The 18,810-nt window shown below is 37.6% G+C and overlaps 1 protein-coding gene across 1 annotated transcript in view; it reads left to right on the top strand.

The window, feature by feature from the left end:
* Nucleotides 1–12,102: 12,102 nt before the first annotated feature.
* crtc1a (CREB regulated transcription coactivator 1a) overlaps nt 12,103–18,810 on the top strand; it is a 36,231-nt gene continuing 29,523 nt past the window's right edge. The window contains exon 1 of the mRNA XM_055228373.1: nt 12,103–12,250. Within this exon, the coding sequence (XP_055084348.1) occupies nt 12,125–12,250 (126 nt within the window). The 5' untranslated portion in view covers nt 12,103–12,124. The remainder of the gene's footprint in view (nt 12,251–18,810) is intronic.

Below are 18,810 nucleotides of genomic sequence, written 5' to 3'. Positions count from 1 at the left end.
CTTTCATGAGTCTGGTATGATGTAGGTGTCGTCCTCCTGGTGGTCGTCAGACGGATTGCAGGCCGGGTCATTACTGTAGATTGCGTCACATTGTAGATAGACATCGTCATCTTCTGGCTGGGGGGCTGGCCTGTGGTACAGAAGCACTTACATTTACTTGAGTAACTTTTGAAATGAATTGTACTTTTCAGAGTGCTTTTCTAGCACCATACTTTTACTCCTACTTGAATGATTTTAAAAATTGAAGCACCAGTACTCTTACTCAAATAAAAGCTGTGGTTCCTCTTCCCACTGTGAGAAAGTCTACAAGTGACAAAAGCTTTATGTTGATATACAATGATTTGAACATTTGTGTTTCTTGCAGCATTCTTTCAGATATGATTAAATGTGTCTCATTTTAGAAAGTTTGAAAGTACCAGATTTTGTGCATTATTTAATATTTAGTCCTTCTACTTCATATTATAAATCAGATGTTACATCTTGACAGTTACTCTTACTTGTGTAGTATTTTTCCCAAACACTTTTATACTTTTACTTGAATAATTTCTTGAACCACTTCTTTGTATTTCGACTTGAGTAATATTATTTTGAAACAACGTTGCTCTTACTTGAGTAAAATATTTGCCAACTCTACCCCCTCTACACAGAACCCATATTAGCATCAGGGCTCTACATGTGCCCGCTTCTCCAGTCACGTGATGGTTTAAAACTGTGACTCATAATTTCAAACTGTGTGCCACTGTTACAACATGCAGGACATTTTATAAGTGAAATAGGGAAATGGCCTTTCACCCTGACTCAGCATTTCTTAAAAAGAGTGTCCTCAAAGTTACATGAATGAAGAAAATGTTCCAGCATTATGCGCTGGTCTTGTGCTATGAAGAGCTTTGGTTAGGACTGGTGTTGTCAAAATACTGAAATTTCCAACTTGATTTCAGGCTGGATATTCCGTAATCTTTTTGATCCCACAATGAAACTAAAATTTTGTCCTGTTTATGTGATTTGTTTAGTATCGACACCTGCTCAAATGAATATCTGGTTTCAATTATAGTTTTAGTATTGGGGCAGAAATCTAAGGTCCAAACAGTCCCCAGTTGTTTTTAATACTGCTTTTATGTATTGATTTTATTAGTTGTGCCATTTGTCCGGAGCATAACTCTGCTGATATTTAGAGCTAAATGTTTGTTTTACATTGCTATTATGTGCAGCACTTTAGAAGTACCTTGTTTACACACAAAAACACTGTCAGCATGACCTGAACTTTTGATATTCCAGGTATGGCTAATTACACAGTTAAAACAAAGTTCTCAGAATTTTTTTTCATCCAAGTATAGAAGCAGTAGAGTATGCAGTTGAAATTTAATGAATCATTTCACAACATTGCCTGTTGTGGTTTACTTAAAGACAGGCCTTTTGACCAAAATTGGTGGGCCCAGGTCAAGAAACTTCACCTGAGCCCCTTTCTAATATAAATGAATAGGAACAAGGTTTTAGGCCCCTACAATCCTGAGGCCCAGGACAACAGACCCCTTTGCCCCCCTCCCCCACTGAGCCCCCTGCTTAAAGGTACATTATAAAACATTTGGGGAGTGGCATATCAGCTGCATATTTCTATGGAAATAGACAGTTAAACCATACTTTCGAACAGTCTCCATGGAGATAAATTAATTTGGAATATTACATCCAAAGAAACAACATTTCCATGGAAACAAGCAGGAGTATTCCATCCTCCAGGCCAAATAAGAGTCAGGTTTGTGGAGATGTGAGCCCGCAAACAATATGGATGCATATTTATCTACAGTTGAAACCAGACGATATAAAAAGACACATACACTTTTTTTTTCTCACTGTCTGACATGAAATCAGACTAAACTTTTCGTGTTTAGGTGAATTAGGATTACTAAACTTATTTCTATTTGCTAAATTCCAGAATAATAAGAGACAATACTTTCTTCAAAATGGTAAATGGTCACATTTTTCTATAGCGCTTTTCTACCTTCAAGGCACTCAAAGCGCTTTACAACAAGGAACCACTCACCCATTCACACACACATTCATACATCAGTGTACGCAAACACTGAGGGCGAGGTGGGTTAAGTGTCTTGCCCAAGGACACAACGACAGTATTCATCTGTGTGAGCTAGAATCGCACCGCCAACCTACGGATCAGTGGATCTGACCGCTCAACCAATGATGTTTTTTATGTTGAGAGCGGGATTTGAACCGCCAACCTTCGGATCAGTGGACAAACACTTTACCAACTGCTACTGTCAAAGTCAGAAATTTACTCACATCCTTCCACAAGCTTCTCACAATAGTTGGCAGGAATTTTAGCCCATTCCTCCTGGTAGAACTGGTGTAACTGAGCCAAGTTTGTAGGCCGCCTTGTTCGCACATGTCTTTTCAGGTCTGCACATATATTTTCAACAAGCTTGAGATCAGGGCTTTGTGATGGCCACTCCAAAACACTGAGTTTGTTATCCTTAAGCCACTCTGTAACCACTTAGGCAGTATGCTTTGAGTCATTGTCCATTTGGAAGACACATTTGCCCTCAAGCTTTAATTTTCTCGCTGATGTCTTGAGATGTTGCTTCAGTATTTCCACATAATGTTCTTTTCTCATGATGTCATCTATTTTGTGAAGTGCACCCGTCCCTCCTGCAGCAAAACAACCCCACAATATGATACTGTCACTTCAGTATTTCACAATTGGGCTGGTGTTGTCAGGGTTGTAAGCTTCCTCCAAATGTAACAATGGTCATTGTGGCCAAACTGTTCAAATTTAGTTTAGTCAGACCACAGGACATGTCTCCAAAAATTAAGGTCTTTGTTTTTGGATTGATGCACATTTCGGACCAAAGCACGTTCATCTCTGGGACCCTTCACCTTCCTGAGCATATGATGGCTGGACATCATACCACATGGACATGGAGTTTATACTTACGTTTAATTGTTTGAACAGATGAACGTGGCACCTTCAGGCATCTGGAAATTGCAACCAAGGTCTCTTCCTGGTACCTTGGCTGATTTCTTTTGATTTTCCAATGAAGTTACATAAAGAGGCAGTGTGTTTCAGGTGTACCTTCAAATACATCCACAGGTGTGTCTCTAATTAACTCAAATGTTGTCAATAAATCAGAAGCTTCCAAAGACATGACATCAAGTCAAGGGAAAAAAGCTTGTTTTCCAGTCTTTTTTTGTCTAAAGTTATATACTGTGGCTGTAAAGCGCTAAACCTTATTTTTACTGTCTTAAAATGTGAAAAACAGAACAAATTCATTTTAATTGCTTTGCAGTGGTCCAAAGTTATTCCTCACTTACCTTATGCATTCTGAATATTCTAATTATTCATTATGATAAGTTTATAAGCACTTTTCACAATTCTCGGAAACCACAGTGACGTTTTGCTGTTACTTAGTACTAACAAAAAACAAAACGCTAACCACACAATTCCTGATGCTCTGTCTACAAAATGCTTTATATTAAATGCAAACAGTACACAGTGGACTTATATTGACCACAGGGGCTGCTTTTCGGTACTTGGGAAAGACACATTTTGGTACTTCTACACACTTGTACTGTCTGCACAATGCTGGTATTAATAAACATAACTGGACAAAACACATTTTAATCGGTTATTATCCAGAAAGTCCTATTAGTCCTATTTTTTGGATCATGATTTTGAGTATTAATACCTTCCGAATTTGCAGTGAGCTCAAAGCACAAGTAAACATTAAACATCATAGTTCATATAAGGAACTACAACAGTGTGGTGTTACACAAAGGTCTGGTTTGAACTTTGCCTTGAGTCCATGGCCAAAAGACTTTCCCAATAGTGCTCATTTAGTCTTGTCACAATAATAACAATCTTAAGTAGTCTGAACTAAACCAAACTAAACCAAACCTAAACTAAATTTAGCTAAACCCAACCTACCCTAACCCAAACTAAACTAAACTAACTTAAACTCAACTAACCTAACTCAAACTAACCAGAACCAAACCTAACTTAACTGAAAACAAACTTAACTCAACCCAATCAAAATTAACCTAAACCAAACCTAACGTAACCTAAACTAACCCAAACTAAACAAAACTAACCAAACCTGATCTAAACCAAACCAAACCGATGGACACAATTAAATAAAACCTTTGACTTGTAACTTTACATAATAAAATAAGTCAAGTCATTTACCTGCCTGGAGCCTTGACCCTGGGCCCTGTGGATGCCCGTGTCACGTTCTCATATATGGGTGTATTTACTGCTTGGCCTCGAGGCTCTGGTTGGCTGCAGTACTTGTGGTTTTCCCTCACCGTCTGGGGAGCCTCTCCGCACACTTCCCTCTCTTTCTCTATCCTTCTTCTGGATCCAAAACTCATCACCCTCCGAAGCTTCTCAAACTGTCTGTATGAAAAAATTGCAGCCACTATTCCCAGAACCAAAAGAATGAAGAAGACAGACAAACCAGCTGCAAGACCCGTGTGTGAGCCAGAGGTCTGACATGTGGAGGTGCTGTTGTGCCCAGGGATACAAGTGTCATTCAAAGCCATAGCCTGAAAATATAAAACATCAAAATGTAAATACTTTGCTCAAGGGGAGACAACAAAATCATCTACTCTGCAATGAAACATGTTTTACCATGTAATTTAATCAACACCCACAGAGCCATATATGGGTCATTGTAACTTCAAAGGCTGTTTTCTCAAAATGTCTCTCCCCATAGGGACATAAAGATCACCCTTAAAGTAGCAGCTATACACCAAACTTTACAATCATGTACTTAACAAAATTTTAACAAAACATACTGAAAGACTTAAAAAAAAAAAATCCAATTCCAAGTCTGATTTCAGTTTTAACTCCAAAAAATTAGATAGAATTAGATTTTTTAGGCAAATATTCAGTCAGATCTAGTTTACTCAAATACCCTATGTATATTTTTTGTGTTTAATATGTCAACAAAAAAGGAGGAAATTTAAACGCGGCTGTTCGCATATTTGTTTCGAATGTCCAAAATATGGTAAATTTTGTCTGTTTTTTACAGATAAAACGCCTTACATGATGAAAAACTTGTAATACTTTTATTCCTTACATTTGTGTGTGTAAACTACAGCAGAACTTTCAAACTGAAATCTCAAAATTCAAGATTCTTTTTCAACTCACCTGCAGTGTCTTGACTTAAATACATTAAACATATATAAAGTTCTTACCATGCAAGTTAGCTTGTCAGATGTAGCTGTAAAAATGACAAAGTGACCGACTTCATCTAAAGCAAGTGCCAAGTGAGAGCTGAGTTCCTTTTTTTGCAATATTTGAACAAAGCGTAATGTTTCCTGTAAGATGTATAAATATAGAAACTGGTCAGAGAAAATAGAGGAGAGGGAAATTCCAACATTAAATATCATTATTCACAAGAAATAAGGAGTTTCAACTACAGTTTCAGGCTAACCATTAAATGTATGTATGTATGTATGTATGTATGTATGTATGTATGTATGTATGTATGTATGTATGTATGTATGTATGTATGTATGTATGTATTTATAAAGCACATTTAAAATGCAACTATTCCACAGTTTAGGGGCCACCACGGAAAAGGCTCCTCGGTCTCCTCTGGACACGAGCCTGAACCATTAAATGTGCACTACGTAACTACATGACTTTAAACAGATCCAGCATTTATTTAATACGGGTGTTTATACAGCTAAAAAGTATGTTGAAAACTGTTGGTGTCACCTGCTAGTTTCAAAATAATAAGTTTAATGCCATACTGTGGAACATTCCAGGCAAAGCAACAGATGTTATGCAGATGACATCACAGCCTTCAGAACATTATCAGTGAGTGGAAACATTATATTAGTCAATGGTGAATAATGACATTTTCTCCTCTAAGAGCTCAAAACACATGTAAAATGTCTAAAAAGTCTACAACTCTGATAAAAATTTAGTTTGTACCTGATTCTAAAACAAGGAAATCAAGTAAACAGTAGAAAAGTTCAAATGAAACCACAGGGACACTGCAGACACACACGCATTTATCACTAATACAGACTTTGGATCACACACAGATGAACTGAACCTTTCTCTCCTTAAATAAAAGGTTTCTGAGTCTGTGTGTTGAGGAAATAATTATGTTGGGGTGAAAACAACAGCTTCATGGACAAAAATGAGACGAAGAAACACAGTTTGTGTTGTTATATTTCTGCTTCAGTGTCAGTCTGAATGTTGAGATGCATTTTTCATATAACATGATGTCAGTGCATAACCTCTATACCATTTCCATGGAGACAAGCAGATGGCAGACCCTCCACTAGAAAAGGTTGAATACATTGAAAACATTAAAGAAAATTGTGGTTGCTGGTTTGTTTCTGCAGAATTTGTGCAACAGGTTAAAGTTATGTTGTGTGTTTTATTTTAATGTTAGAAAAAATATTCAAATGATTTACAGTCAATCAAAACTGAAAATAATTGATCAGACATACCACAGAATGGAAACATGCTGTTGTACTGTACAATAATAGTGCACAGACCACTGTTTCCTCCCCCATGACTGTTAGCCAACAGTAGCATTTCACAACATCAAAACGACTTTAGTCGTATGAGTTAAACAGCTTTATTCTGCTACTCTGCTGGTGATGGACACACACCATGAGAACACTTTTATGTAGAAAAGATGTTTTTTGTTGTAATAAATATACAACCAGTCAAAACCTTTGGACCTTCTTTTTCAATGTTTGTTTTTGTTATGTTTACAACTTTCTACATTTTATATACATACAGAAGACATCAAATATATGATGAAAGATATATGGGATTATGTGGCAAAGAGGTAGGTCAACCAATTAAAAAAACAAAAAAAACAAACAAACACGTTTTTATTCAAATTCCTAAAAGTATCCACCCTTTGCTTTGTGGACAGCACTGCAAACCCTTGGCCTTCTGTCAATGAGCTTCATGAGAAATTCACATAAAATTCACTTCACAGTTGTGCCTTATCAGGGTCAACGAATGCCAAAAGTTCCATGCTAAAACAAGTTTTTAGTTATTTTGAGTTTATTTTTTGTTTGCTACATTGTGTCCATTCATTCGTGGTCAGGTCTTGGGTTTGCATGTTGTGCCTGTGTTAACCTAAAACATGCATATATGGTGGTTTATATGCAAGATTATTGATACTTTGCAGCTGATGTTGTATCAACATTGTTCCTAACTATAGGCACAGCTAATTAGGCTTTAATCAGAGCTTTGTTTTAACACAATCTGCCCAGAAAGACTGACTTAGCTGGAATTACAACAGATGAGCTGATCTCTCTCTTGAAAATGTGTGGTTTAAATCAATCTAGTATTTTAGACTATCTTAAAACTGTTTGGCAGTATTTGCTAATGTCTGCATTGCATCACCATGGTAATTGCTGAACTATGCAATTGCATATGCCCATTTGGTGTAATACATGTAGACCCCCCTCACCAGTGCAAAGTCACTCCAAAGCATCAATAAGAAAAAATGCATAAATAGGCCTAATGTATACAGCTGTGGCTTATGTGTGAAAAAGAGTGTGTGTGTCATGCTATTCTCATTCTGAAAGCAATTTTGATTTAAAATATGTAAATATGCAGATGGATCATAGGGGAACAAAATCTGTTTTTCTGCAATACAGTCTATGCATATGCCTGTTTGGTGTAAATATGTGGAAAAAGAGACAGCTCAAAATGAGGAAGGCAGAGTGAGTTGTGCTGGTGAAAAGTCAGATGAGACACACAAACATGGAGGATCAAATCTCACTTCTGTTCATACGCCCTCATACAGGAAGAGGCTCAACACACAGCTTTGATAGAGCACTCTACAGTGTCACTCAGGCAGGTTTAGGAATACTTAAAGGTGTAGTTAGATCCATGGAGATGTTATGGTTCAGCCTAAAATGCTTGTCTCCATGGAGATAGATACGTTTAATGCCATAATGTGGAACATTCGAGGCAAACATGCATGGAAACAAACAGGGGATTGTCCACCTTTAAAGGAATTACAAATTTGTCAGTGAATGAGCTTAGCTTGACTCGGTGCATGCTTTTTTTCAGAATTAAACTTCAATATGAGTGTTTTTATTGTTCAAAATACCTGGAAGAACATGCAATCTGACTGTGAGCAAACTCGCCTCTCCACAGATTTGACCTGTAACTTGGCCTGGTACCATCAGTTGCTTGTCACTGTGGGGATATAGACCAGTTTAATGCCATCTGCTTTCCTGTGTCACTAAAAACATGCACAACAGGCTCTCTTGGGCCCAGGTTTGTCCTGAAAATGAGATTCCAAATCTCAGTGGGAAGATCCTGGTTAAATAAAGATTCAATCAAAGTAAAAGCTCTGGAAGGTACACTCGCCCCTTCACTACCTTATTTGCAACAACAACCCTGCTGGGACAAGAGGTTAACAGTTAGTGCCTAAGTTTATAAAACTATTAATTGCATATAAATCATTTGGCTGTACTGGTTGCTCTATTATTGTTGTAAAAGTTTGATAATATTGGGGAAATGGTTTCAAATGTGTCATGTTTTTTTAAGCTTACATCTTCTGCTCGTTTTGTTTAACTGTGGTTCAGGGACAATAGGCAGGTAACAAAAATATCACCGAGAGTCAAAGTGAAGTGAGAGTTAGTTTCAGTTTGTGCTGGCTCTGTTTCTGCTTGTGTTTTTGCTAAGGTCAGCACTCTCTATTTTAATATTAATCTATTTTAATATCAATAGACATTTTATCTCTGCATGTGATATGTTGAACAATGATGGTCCTTCTGATGTTGATTATGTTGAATCTGAACCTCGGACAGATAACTACATTTTTTCTTTAAGACCTTTCAGTTACATGGAGGTCTTAAATGCTCTCTGCTCCATAGACCCAAAGAAGTCCACGGGAGCTGGCGATCTCGATCCAAAACTTCTTTTATTAGCTGCCCCATATTTAATTCAACCTCTTTTACATATTTTTTATTTGTCAATTCAAATGGCAATTATACCGGAATTATGGAAAACAGCACATGTTTTGCCTTTACATAAAGGTGGGACAACTAAAAATGTAAATAATTTCCGGCCAATATCTAAATTACCTTGTCTTGCAAAAGTTTCAGAAAAGTTAGTTTCAAATCAAGTTACAGGTTATTTAAACAATTTCTCCATTTTGAAGTCTTATCAGTGGGGTTTCAGAAAAGGGCATAGTACTGTCACAGCAACCACAAAAGTTTTAAATGACATTTTCTCAGCCCTTGATGATAAACAAGATTGTGTAGCTCTGTTTATTGATTTAACTAAAGCGTTCGATTCAGTGGATCATGGAGTCCTCCTGAACCGTCTGAAGCAGATTGGATTTGACAATGCTAAATGTAATTGGTTCCAAAATTATCTTTCAAAAAGAACCCAGGCAGTAGTAGCCGATGGTTTTAAATCTGATTTTTTAACTTTAAGTAAAGGAGTGCCCCAAGGCTCAATTTTAAGCCCCCTACTTTTTACTATTTTTATTAATTCTATTGGTCACAATTTAAAAGAAAGCCACATACATTTATATGCAGATGATGCTGTTTTGTATGCAACTGCTCCTTCTGCTGATCAGGCACTTTTAAACCTGCAGCAAGATTTTAATGAAATCCAAAACTCCCTCATAAATCTTAAGCTGTTTTTGAATGCAAGTAAAACTAAGTATATGATTTTTTCTAAAAAAACATTTCAGTAACATGCAAGCTACAAACCTTTACATGCTAAATGGTACATCCATTGAAAGAGTCGACACTTATAAATATCTTGGGTTTTGGCTTGATGAAAACGTGTCCTTTAAAAAACATATCTCAGAATTATGTAATAGCTTAAAATCTAAATGATCATTTTATTACAGAAACAAATATTGTATCCCAATGAGTTACAGAAAAGAAATAGTGCAAGCAACCTTCCTGTCCGTATTGGATTATGGGGATGTGGTGTATGTGCAGACTTCAGCCTCTGCTTTGAAACCATTGGATCCACTATTTCACTCGGCCCTTCGTTTTATTACAGGTGATGGATTTGTAACTCATCACTGTTTTCTCTATGAAAAAGTGGGTTTGGCCATCACTGTCTGTTAGAAGAGAACAGCACTGCATTAAGTTTATCTATAAGGGACTACTTCAAAAACTGCCAGAATACCTCACCTGTTTGTTAATTAATGATACTGGAACATTTAACACCAGATCACATGACTGCATAAGGCTAAGGACGAGCCACACCAGAACTGAGATAGGAAAGAGGCTTTTAGCTGTTTTTCTGTTTTTCACAAAAATAGAATATGCTCCAAGGAAAAGCAAAACTGGACACGTTGGTGACACAATTGCAATTTAATAATCTGATAACAAACTTTTATACACACACCTGCACTTGTTATTGATGTTTTATATGGACTTATTTGTTTTGATTGTTTTTTGGGTTTGTGTTGTATTTTAAACAGGGCACCCATGAAAAAGAGAGCCCAAGTTCTCTCATTGGGTCCCCCTGTATAAATAAAGATAAATAAAAAAATTATATAACAAGCCGTTATTGCAGCCTAGGCCTATTATTTTCTATTATGAGTGATTAAAGTACTGGTAGATATGAAAGGTTTTCGTGTTTTTCTAATTTGGTTTGGTGGGATAATAGCTTTGCTCAATTTTACATCAGTTCAGTAACAATTGGTGGAAAAGAAGTTAAAAAGTACAAAAATACAGAAGGTACAAAAATACAGAAGGTGCAAAAATACAGAAGGTACAAATATACAGAAGGTAGCAGTGAATCCTAAATACAGAATCCCTCTACCTATGTCATCAACACGTAAACTTACATCCAAAATTTAAAGGCAATTTGCATCACAACCCCAGGAAATGTTGACGATATTAGCTGAAAAATATCAATAGAGGAGGCCTATTCTGTAGATGTATAAATATTCACTATGTCACCTACACTACTTTAGGCTTTCTGCTACTGCCCTGCATGGCTCCACAGCTCCACCTGTTGGATGGATTGGAGCAAGCTCAAAAACAAGTGAGCTAAACTTGAGAAACAAAACATTTACCTAACTGGGTATTTAGTATAATTTATCCTGTTTTTGACCAGCTCTAGTGTTGTCAGTCACAATACTAAAATTTCAAGGAATAGACTCTACCAATTCTGACACCATGACGATAATTTAATAAAACACTAATTCCTCAGACAATAAAATGCGATTTTCAACATTAAATCATAGTACTTTCTTTTATATTACCATGTGGCCTTATATCTGTGTAATCCCTCAGTCGTCCAGGTAGGTTCCATAGTGGCCCATGTGTGTATATTTGTCTATGTGTCTTATACTTGTCATGGTACAGCTCAAGATCATTCTAAAGATATTCAGGAAAGGTTAATTTCTGATCAGTGACAGTGACTTTGTTAGTATCGATACATGCTCAAATAACTGTCTAGTTTCGATACTAGTTTTAGCATTGATTAGTTTCTGATTTTCAATACTTTTGACAACCCTAAAATTAACTACAATTAAAGTTTTATGGAGACCAAACCAAGGACATCCAGGACAGGAGGCGGTGTTGTCCTGGTTGGTTGTTCAGGCTGAGGAGATGAGCCCTGGACACAAGTTGAATGCGGTTGTTGCAGTCCAGATGTGCGCCTCCACCTCACGCCCGCGCAGCGTCGTGAACACGCACCGCTTTGGTCAAGCATCTCCAAGGCGCACAGGAAGTACCCATGGGCTTTTCAAAATAAGAGACGTGCTTTGAGCGATGTGGGAAAATGGATAAGCCAAACAAAATAACGCTTATCATGAATAATGCTTAGTTTACATATTGTTTGCATAAATGGCATAGTTCAACGAAATATGAAATACAGCCTTAATTACTAACCTTACTTTGCAAACAAATTCAAAAAGCCACATACACGCACATAACATCTAAATATTGTATAAATCTAAGGTTAAATGCAGCCTATAAGGAGTTATGTATGGACGAAATTACTTGAATTTCAGCATAATGAAAACAGAAGCTAAAAATATAGATCTATTTTACAAACTTTGCTGAAACCGGAAGTGAACAGCACGTGAAGCGCGCGCCTTGACAACGTCCACCGAAGCAACACCGAGCAGAGCGGCGAAACATGGCGACTTCGAACAATCCGAGGAAATTCAGCGAGAAAATCGCCCTGCACAACCAGAAGCAGGCGGAGGAGACGGCCGCCTTCGAGGAGGTGATGAAGGACCTGAGCATCACGCGCCAGGCCCGGGTGAGTCCCGCCACAGCACGAGCTTAGCGCCGTGCACCTCGCTCCGACATGACAGGCTCCACTGAGGAGGAGGAGGAGGAGGTAAACAATAACAAACGACTCTTCCTGCCAGCTGGAGGAGCCTTCTGCCCGCTCTGTGACAGCGAACAGCGGACACACACACGACCACAGCTCCGCGGAAACTCCGGGGCGGCTCCGGGGCTCTGCGTGGAGGTAAAGGGGCGTGCGTGGTCCTGACAGCGCGCTGTGTACACCGCGGACGGAGCACTTTGGGTTTGGACTGTCGCTCCTCTGCACGCTCTAATCCAACAGGGCCAGATCCACAGCTCCACGGGCTGCCGCTGCTGGGCTCATTTATACAAACTTTATGACATAATTACAATGCCACTATTTAACTGATTGTTTTTAATGTATTTCAACTCCTAGTTTAACCAATCAAGCATAAGTTTCCTTTTATTCCAAAGGATTTTTGTTAGTAGCCGTTTTATCAGGCACGGACATACAGGATACATCATATCTGCAAACACTAAATGAGTGTCTTGCTCAAGGACACAATAATGCATTAATTACACATGCGTCCATTGCACTGTTATTACTGTGTTATTACTGTACAGTGTAATTGTGACTGATGAAGATGGTGTTGTTCCTGTCGTTTCCTGACCTTCTCCAGTGCTCTTTGGTCTATTTGTTGGTTGGTCTATGGCAGGGGTGTTCAGCTATATAGAACATATTTGAAGGGGAGGACCACAGATTGGTGGTCAACACCATGGATTATTCAGATGGATACACAGTTTTGACAGAGCTGCCATACCTCGAATAAGGCTTTGAGCAATCATTTTAGGTCTGTACCAAATGCATTGTGATGTTATTGAGGTGTTAGTGGTAGAATTACTTATATTTACAGTAAAAGATTCTAGTTGGGCCATTTGAGCCCAGATGGACAGCCCCTGTCTATGGATAGTTTAAGCCGTGTTGGTTCAGGTTGACCATTGGCATATTTGCTGTTGCTGTCTAGTTCTCTATTAATTTTGGCTTTGTTATTGTAGTCTATGTTTATCCTTTGTCACTATAAGGCTTACTGGGCACTGGCCACCTTAAGCTTCAGAGTGCAAAAGAAATGTGTGTCAGCGATCTATTGGGCTAAAGGAAAATGAACTATGTTTTAGGAGCAAATGAAGTTGGTGTCTTATGTAATAGAAGACAATACGTTTGAGTGAAAGTGAGCAGTTTATGGAAACATGTGAGATGTGTTTTGATGAATTTTCCCACGTTTCAGTAATTCTGGATTTCTCTTGATTTCAATACTAAGGAATAGACTCAATACTCAATACTGATGCCAATAACACGATGATATTTAAAAACACTCTTTATTTAGACAATAGAATGTGATTTTCAGCATTAAATCAATGCATTTTTGTTTATATTACCATGTGGCTTTATATCTGTGTAACCCTCAGTCGTCCAGTAGGTTCCATAGTGGTCCATGTGTGTATACTAGTCTATGTGTCTTATATTTCTTCTGATACAGCTCAAGATCATTCTAAAGCTATTCAGGAAATGTTCATTTCTGTCCTGTCAATGTGACTTTTTAGTATCAATAACTGCTCAAACGAGTATCTAGTTTTGATACTAGTTTTAGTATCGAATAGTATCTGATTTCCAATACTTTTGACAACCCTAATCTGAAGGTTGCAAAGAGGAAGCAGGATTTTCTTTACAATAATTTACACTGATTCTCAGTGTAAATTACATCTCATGTGACCTTCTTTGACTGACTGAAGCTCCCAGCGTGAGCAGAGCTGTGCAGACTTGTTGGACAGGTCTCTTTGTTCTGCAGTAATACTTTTGTATTTGTTTATTGTTGTAAGATGACCTTGATTGTCTGGAAAGGTTCCTTATAAATACAATGTATTATTATTACTATAATTCTCAGGTTCAATACTCTCATGTAACTGACAACTGAGCTGCAGGTTATAGCCAATATTCACCGCAATATTCACCGCATTTGGCCATGTTCCACCAAAGTGAAAGATGCACTGACTTCACTAGGGTTGCCAAAAGTATCTGAATGAACCTTTACTGAATATCTTTAGAATGATCTTGAGCTGCATCAGAACAAGTATAAGACCAGGTACACTAGTATACGCCCATGAACCACTATGGAACCTACCTGGACGACTGAGGGATTACACAAATATAAGGCCACACTGGTAATATAAAAGAAAGTACAAGCATGTATTGTTAAAATTACATTCTAGTGTCTAAAAAAAAAAAGTGTTTTTATCATCATATTATCGGAATCAAGTATTAAGTAGAAATTTTAGTATTGTGACAACACTAGACCACAGGACGGAACAGGGCTAAATCTGGACCTCATCTGTCCTCTGTAATCTCACCTAATGCAACAACACAATTAACTGGACTATTTATGAACAGTGGGGTGTCAGAAAATTGCCATTATTATTAGAGTTAGACCGATATATCGTTTGGCCGATATATGCGGCTGATATAAGACTGATAGTCGATGCTCTAAAAAGTGCAAATAACTCCAACAGAGGCCGATATTCAGTTTGGGCTGACCAGCTGCCTCAAGTTATGCATTAAGCCTTATATGAACACTGTAATACAAAGAGGTTACAGCACAAAATGTGGCTACACAGCTCTAATGCAGTTTGTAGTAAAAGAGGGCTGTGGATGAGTTTGTAATTAATCATGATTAAATATTTTGGGGAAATGATCAAAATCAACCCTACAAACCAGCCCAAAACTATCAACAGATCTGAACAATCGTTATCGGTATCGGCCATGTAAACGACAACAACAACAAAAAAAACTGATATTGATAGATCTGTAATTATTATATCACAATGTTAAAAGTTAAACGGTTGCATGATTTTGAAAAAAAAAAAAATTTTCTTGCAAGATTTGGGATATACATTTTAAAAATTGGACTCTGTTCAGAGTTCTCGTTTTAAATAACTCTAGAAACATGAGTTGAAAGAAGACTGAAATAGTGTCACTATACTAAAAACTTGATTTTGATACTAAGGAATAGACTTGATACTGATCCCGATACCACAATGATAATAAAAACAGTCTTTAAACAATATAATATGATTTACAACATTAAATAGCAATACTTTCTTTTATATTACCATGTGGCCTTAAATCTGTAATCCCTCAGTCGTCCAGGCAGGTTCCATAGTTGTCCATGGGTGTATACTAGTCTATGTGGTCCTATACTTGTTCTGATGCAACTCAGGATCATTCTAAAGATATACAGAAAAGGTTCATTTTTGTCCTGTGAGTATGACTTTTTAGTATCGATACCTGCTCAAATGTGTATCTAGTTTCAATACTAGTTTTAGTCTTGTTTAGTACCTGACTTTAGATGCTTTTGACAACCCTAGACTGAAATATGAACTGATAAACTGATAAAAGAATCCCATACATATCAGAACATGTTTGTAGAGGTCCAAACTACAGGTACAACAGGATTCTTCAGTAAAGACAGGATCACCTTTTCTTAGTAGAGGACATTCTTTAATCTAAATAATTGTAGCCTTGGTGATTTGATAATTGCTCAAATTGCGATTTCGATTTGATTGCCATATATGGTGCAGCTCTAGACCACAGTCCTTTGCTCCAGTTCTGGGTAACCAATAAGAAGAAATCTTCAAATTCTTCAATCTTTTGAATTTTATCAATAGAAAACTTCAGGACATTTCGAGAGAATAGATGGCGATTATTACAGCTCTATGAATAACAAAAATCCCCAAACCTTATTTAGTTCAAGGCCTCTCAGCTGAATAACTGAATTTGGTCTAATTAGATTAGATTGAAAAACATTTTGCCTTTGTGTATCAAGGACAATCAGCTGGAAATTGAAATATCTGAACATTTGGTTTGTTTGGAAATTTGGATACAGCATTGAAAAAGAACATTACGCTGGATACCAACATCATCTGCGCAAAAGCTAAAACACTTTATGAAACCTTTGCTGACAGCGATGACATTCATGACCCAGGCCCAGGCCATCGACGAGTCCTTTTCACACAGTACCAAGCCCATTTAATGCCAGCAAGGAATGGTTTGAGAAATTTCAGAAACACTTTGGATTTGGTTTCTCTGCACGGAGACTAACTATGTTCTTCACTCGAAAAAAGACACTACAGCGCAGCAGCACCAGGACGAAAAGGCGCAGTCAGAGGAACTGTGAGTCACTATTTGTTGTAACGACTTACGGGGGACCAAAGATTCAGACTCGGGGAAAAGGTTTAAATAAAGTTTATTTATGTAACAGTTTAAAATCTAAATTATCATTTTATTACAGCTACAAATATTGTATCCCAATGAGTTACAGAAAAGAAATAGTGCAAGCAACCTTCCTGTCCGTATTGGATTATGGGGATGTGGTGTATGTGCAGACTTCAGCCTCTGCTTTGAAACCATTGGATCCACTATTTCACTCGGCCCTTCGTTTTATTACAGGTGATGGATTTGTAACTCATCACTGTACGCTCTATGAAAAAGTGGGTTTGGCCATCACTGTCTGTTAGAAGAGAACAGCACTGCATTAAGTTTATCTATAAGGGACTACTTCAAAAACTGCCAGAATACCTCACCTGTTTGTTAATTAATGATACTGGAACATTTAACACCAGATCACATGACTGCATAAGGCTAAGGACGAGCCGCACCAGAACTGAGATGGGAAAGAGGCTTTTAGCTGTTTTGCTTCACAAAAATAGAATATGCTCCAAGGAAAAGCAAAACTGGACACGTTGGTGACACAATTGCAATTTAATAATCTGATAACAAACTTTTATACACACACCTGCACTTGTTATTGATGTTTTATATGGACTTATTTGTTTTGATTGTTTTTTGGGTTTGTGTTATATTTTAAACAGGGCACCCATGAAAAAGAGAGCCCAAGTTCTCTCATTGGGTCCCCCTGTATAAATAAAGATAAATAAAAATAAAATAAAATTTACAGACACAGGAATGCAAATGAAGGTTAACGCCGCAGACAGTTGAGAGCGGTGTTGTATGCTGTAGTCTTCGAGCTGGTCGTGGGTAGCGGGGTCAGTGGCTGGGAAGTCCGTACCGGCGAATTGGGTCGGAGGCTGAGGTGTTCGTACTGGTCGTGGAGAGCTGGGTCGGAGACGGAGGCGCTGCACACTTCCACTGAGAAGGATCTGATGAAGAACAAAAAATAGCCAACTGAGTATCAAGGACATAAATGCAAAAACTAGACTGAGCCAAGCAGAGTACAGCAGAGGATATGTGGACGATCTGCCGCTGAGTGTCACGTCCTCGGTCCCTTTGTCCTCCCCAGGTGCAGCTAGCTCCAGCCTCCAACACAGAGGGGAGGGGGAAAGACAGCACCAAAACACTGGGCAGACTGAGATCTTGACACTATTAATAATTTCTGATGTGCCCCACCTCATAGGTTGATCATTAAAATGAAATTTGTTACAGTATTTCTAAAAACTGTCATTTTTATTTACAGTACGGTATAGTCTTTGGTTTCATTCTGTAATACTGTGCTTATTTATTTATTTTTTTAATCTACGAAGGCTTGAACTTTGAGAGTGTTTGAGAGAAATGTGAGAAAATGTTAATGCCTGTGTGAGAAGTGTATAAAGAGTGTGGTGAGGGGTTTTACAGCCTTAAAACATATATAATAATTGTAAAAAATAAAGCTTTCGCAGATTTTGCCTATTGCGGCTTATTTTTAAAACGTAACACGAGGGACCACTGTGTCTCGCAGCCATAGTAGGCATACTGTGTACTTTATTCTTAATGCTTTGCTTTACAAGGCTCTAGTGTAATAAGACAGTGGATTGAGACAGAACAGGTTTGGATTTGAACCCATGCTGTAATATCTGCTGATTTCTGTGTTAATTTTTGAAGTACCATTATTTCCTCCACAAACAACAAAATATCCAGTCTTATTCTGCATTAAAATGGCTAACCCTGTAGTTTAGATCAGTACAAACATGTTCTGAAATGTGATTCTTATTTTAGTTTGTCAGTTCATATTTCAGTATTTCTTTCAGTTTTCCTGGATGTGTTTAAAATGTGATTTCTGAACCGAATTTTTTTACTAAATCATAAATCTAATTGCAAGTCTTGTCAGAAAAATCGCAATTCGATATCTTTTCGAAATCGTTCAGCCCTGACCACAGTTATTCTTTTTACCACTAGATAGAGTCACGAGTCCGTTCACATGTACTGTAAATTAATCCATCATACGTGTAATTGTTGCATTTTAGTATTTTTGAATGACATCACGGTGACACTAAACACAGGTAATAAAGGCTCAGATTGCAGGAAGGCCTATCATGATAAAAATTTAGATAATAGTAGAATAGTAGGATTCTGTTCAAAGTTCAGATTTTAAAAGTGGCCATAAGAATTGACAAAAAGACTGAAATATGAACAGAGACGGACAAAAGTTAACAGCTCCTTTTACCTTTTGTTCAGTAGAGATCACCAAATCCAGAGCTGAAATCATTCAAATGATTCTAGTGAAGGTGTATGGAGTTTAAAAA

The sequence above is a fragment of the Periophthalmus magnuspinnatus genome, chromosome 17 (genome assembly GCF_009829125.3).
Source record: "Periophthalmus magnuspinnatus isolate fPerMag1 chromosome 17, fPerMag1.2.pri, whole genome shotgun sequence".
NCBI classification, from domain to species: Eukaryota; Metazoa; Chordata; class Actinopteri; order Gobiiformes; family Gobiidae; genus Periophthalmus; species Periophthalmus magnuspinnatus.
The sequence above is the reverse complement of the archived record's forward strand: the minus strand, read 5'-3'. Positions and strand labels throughout refer to the sequence as shown.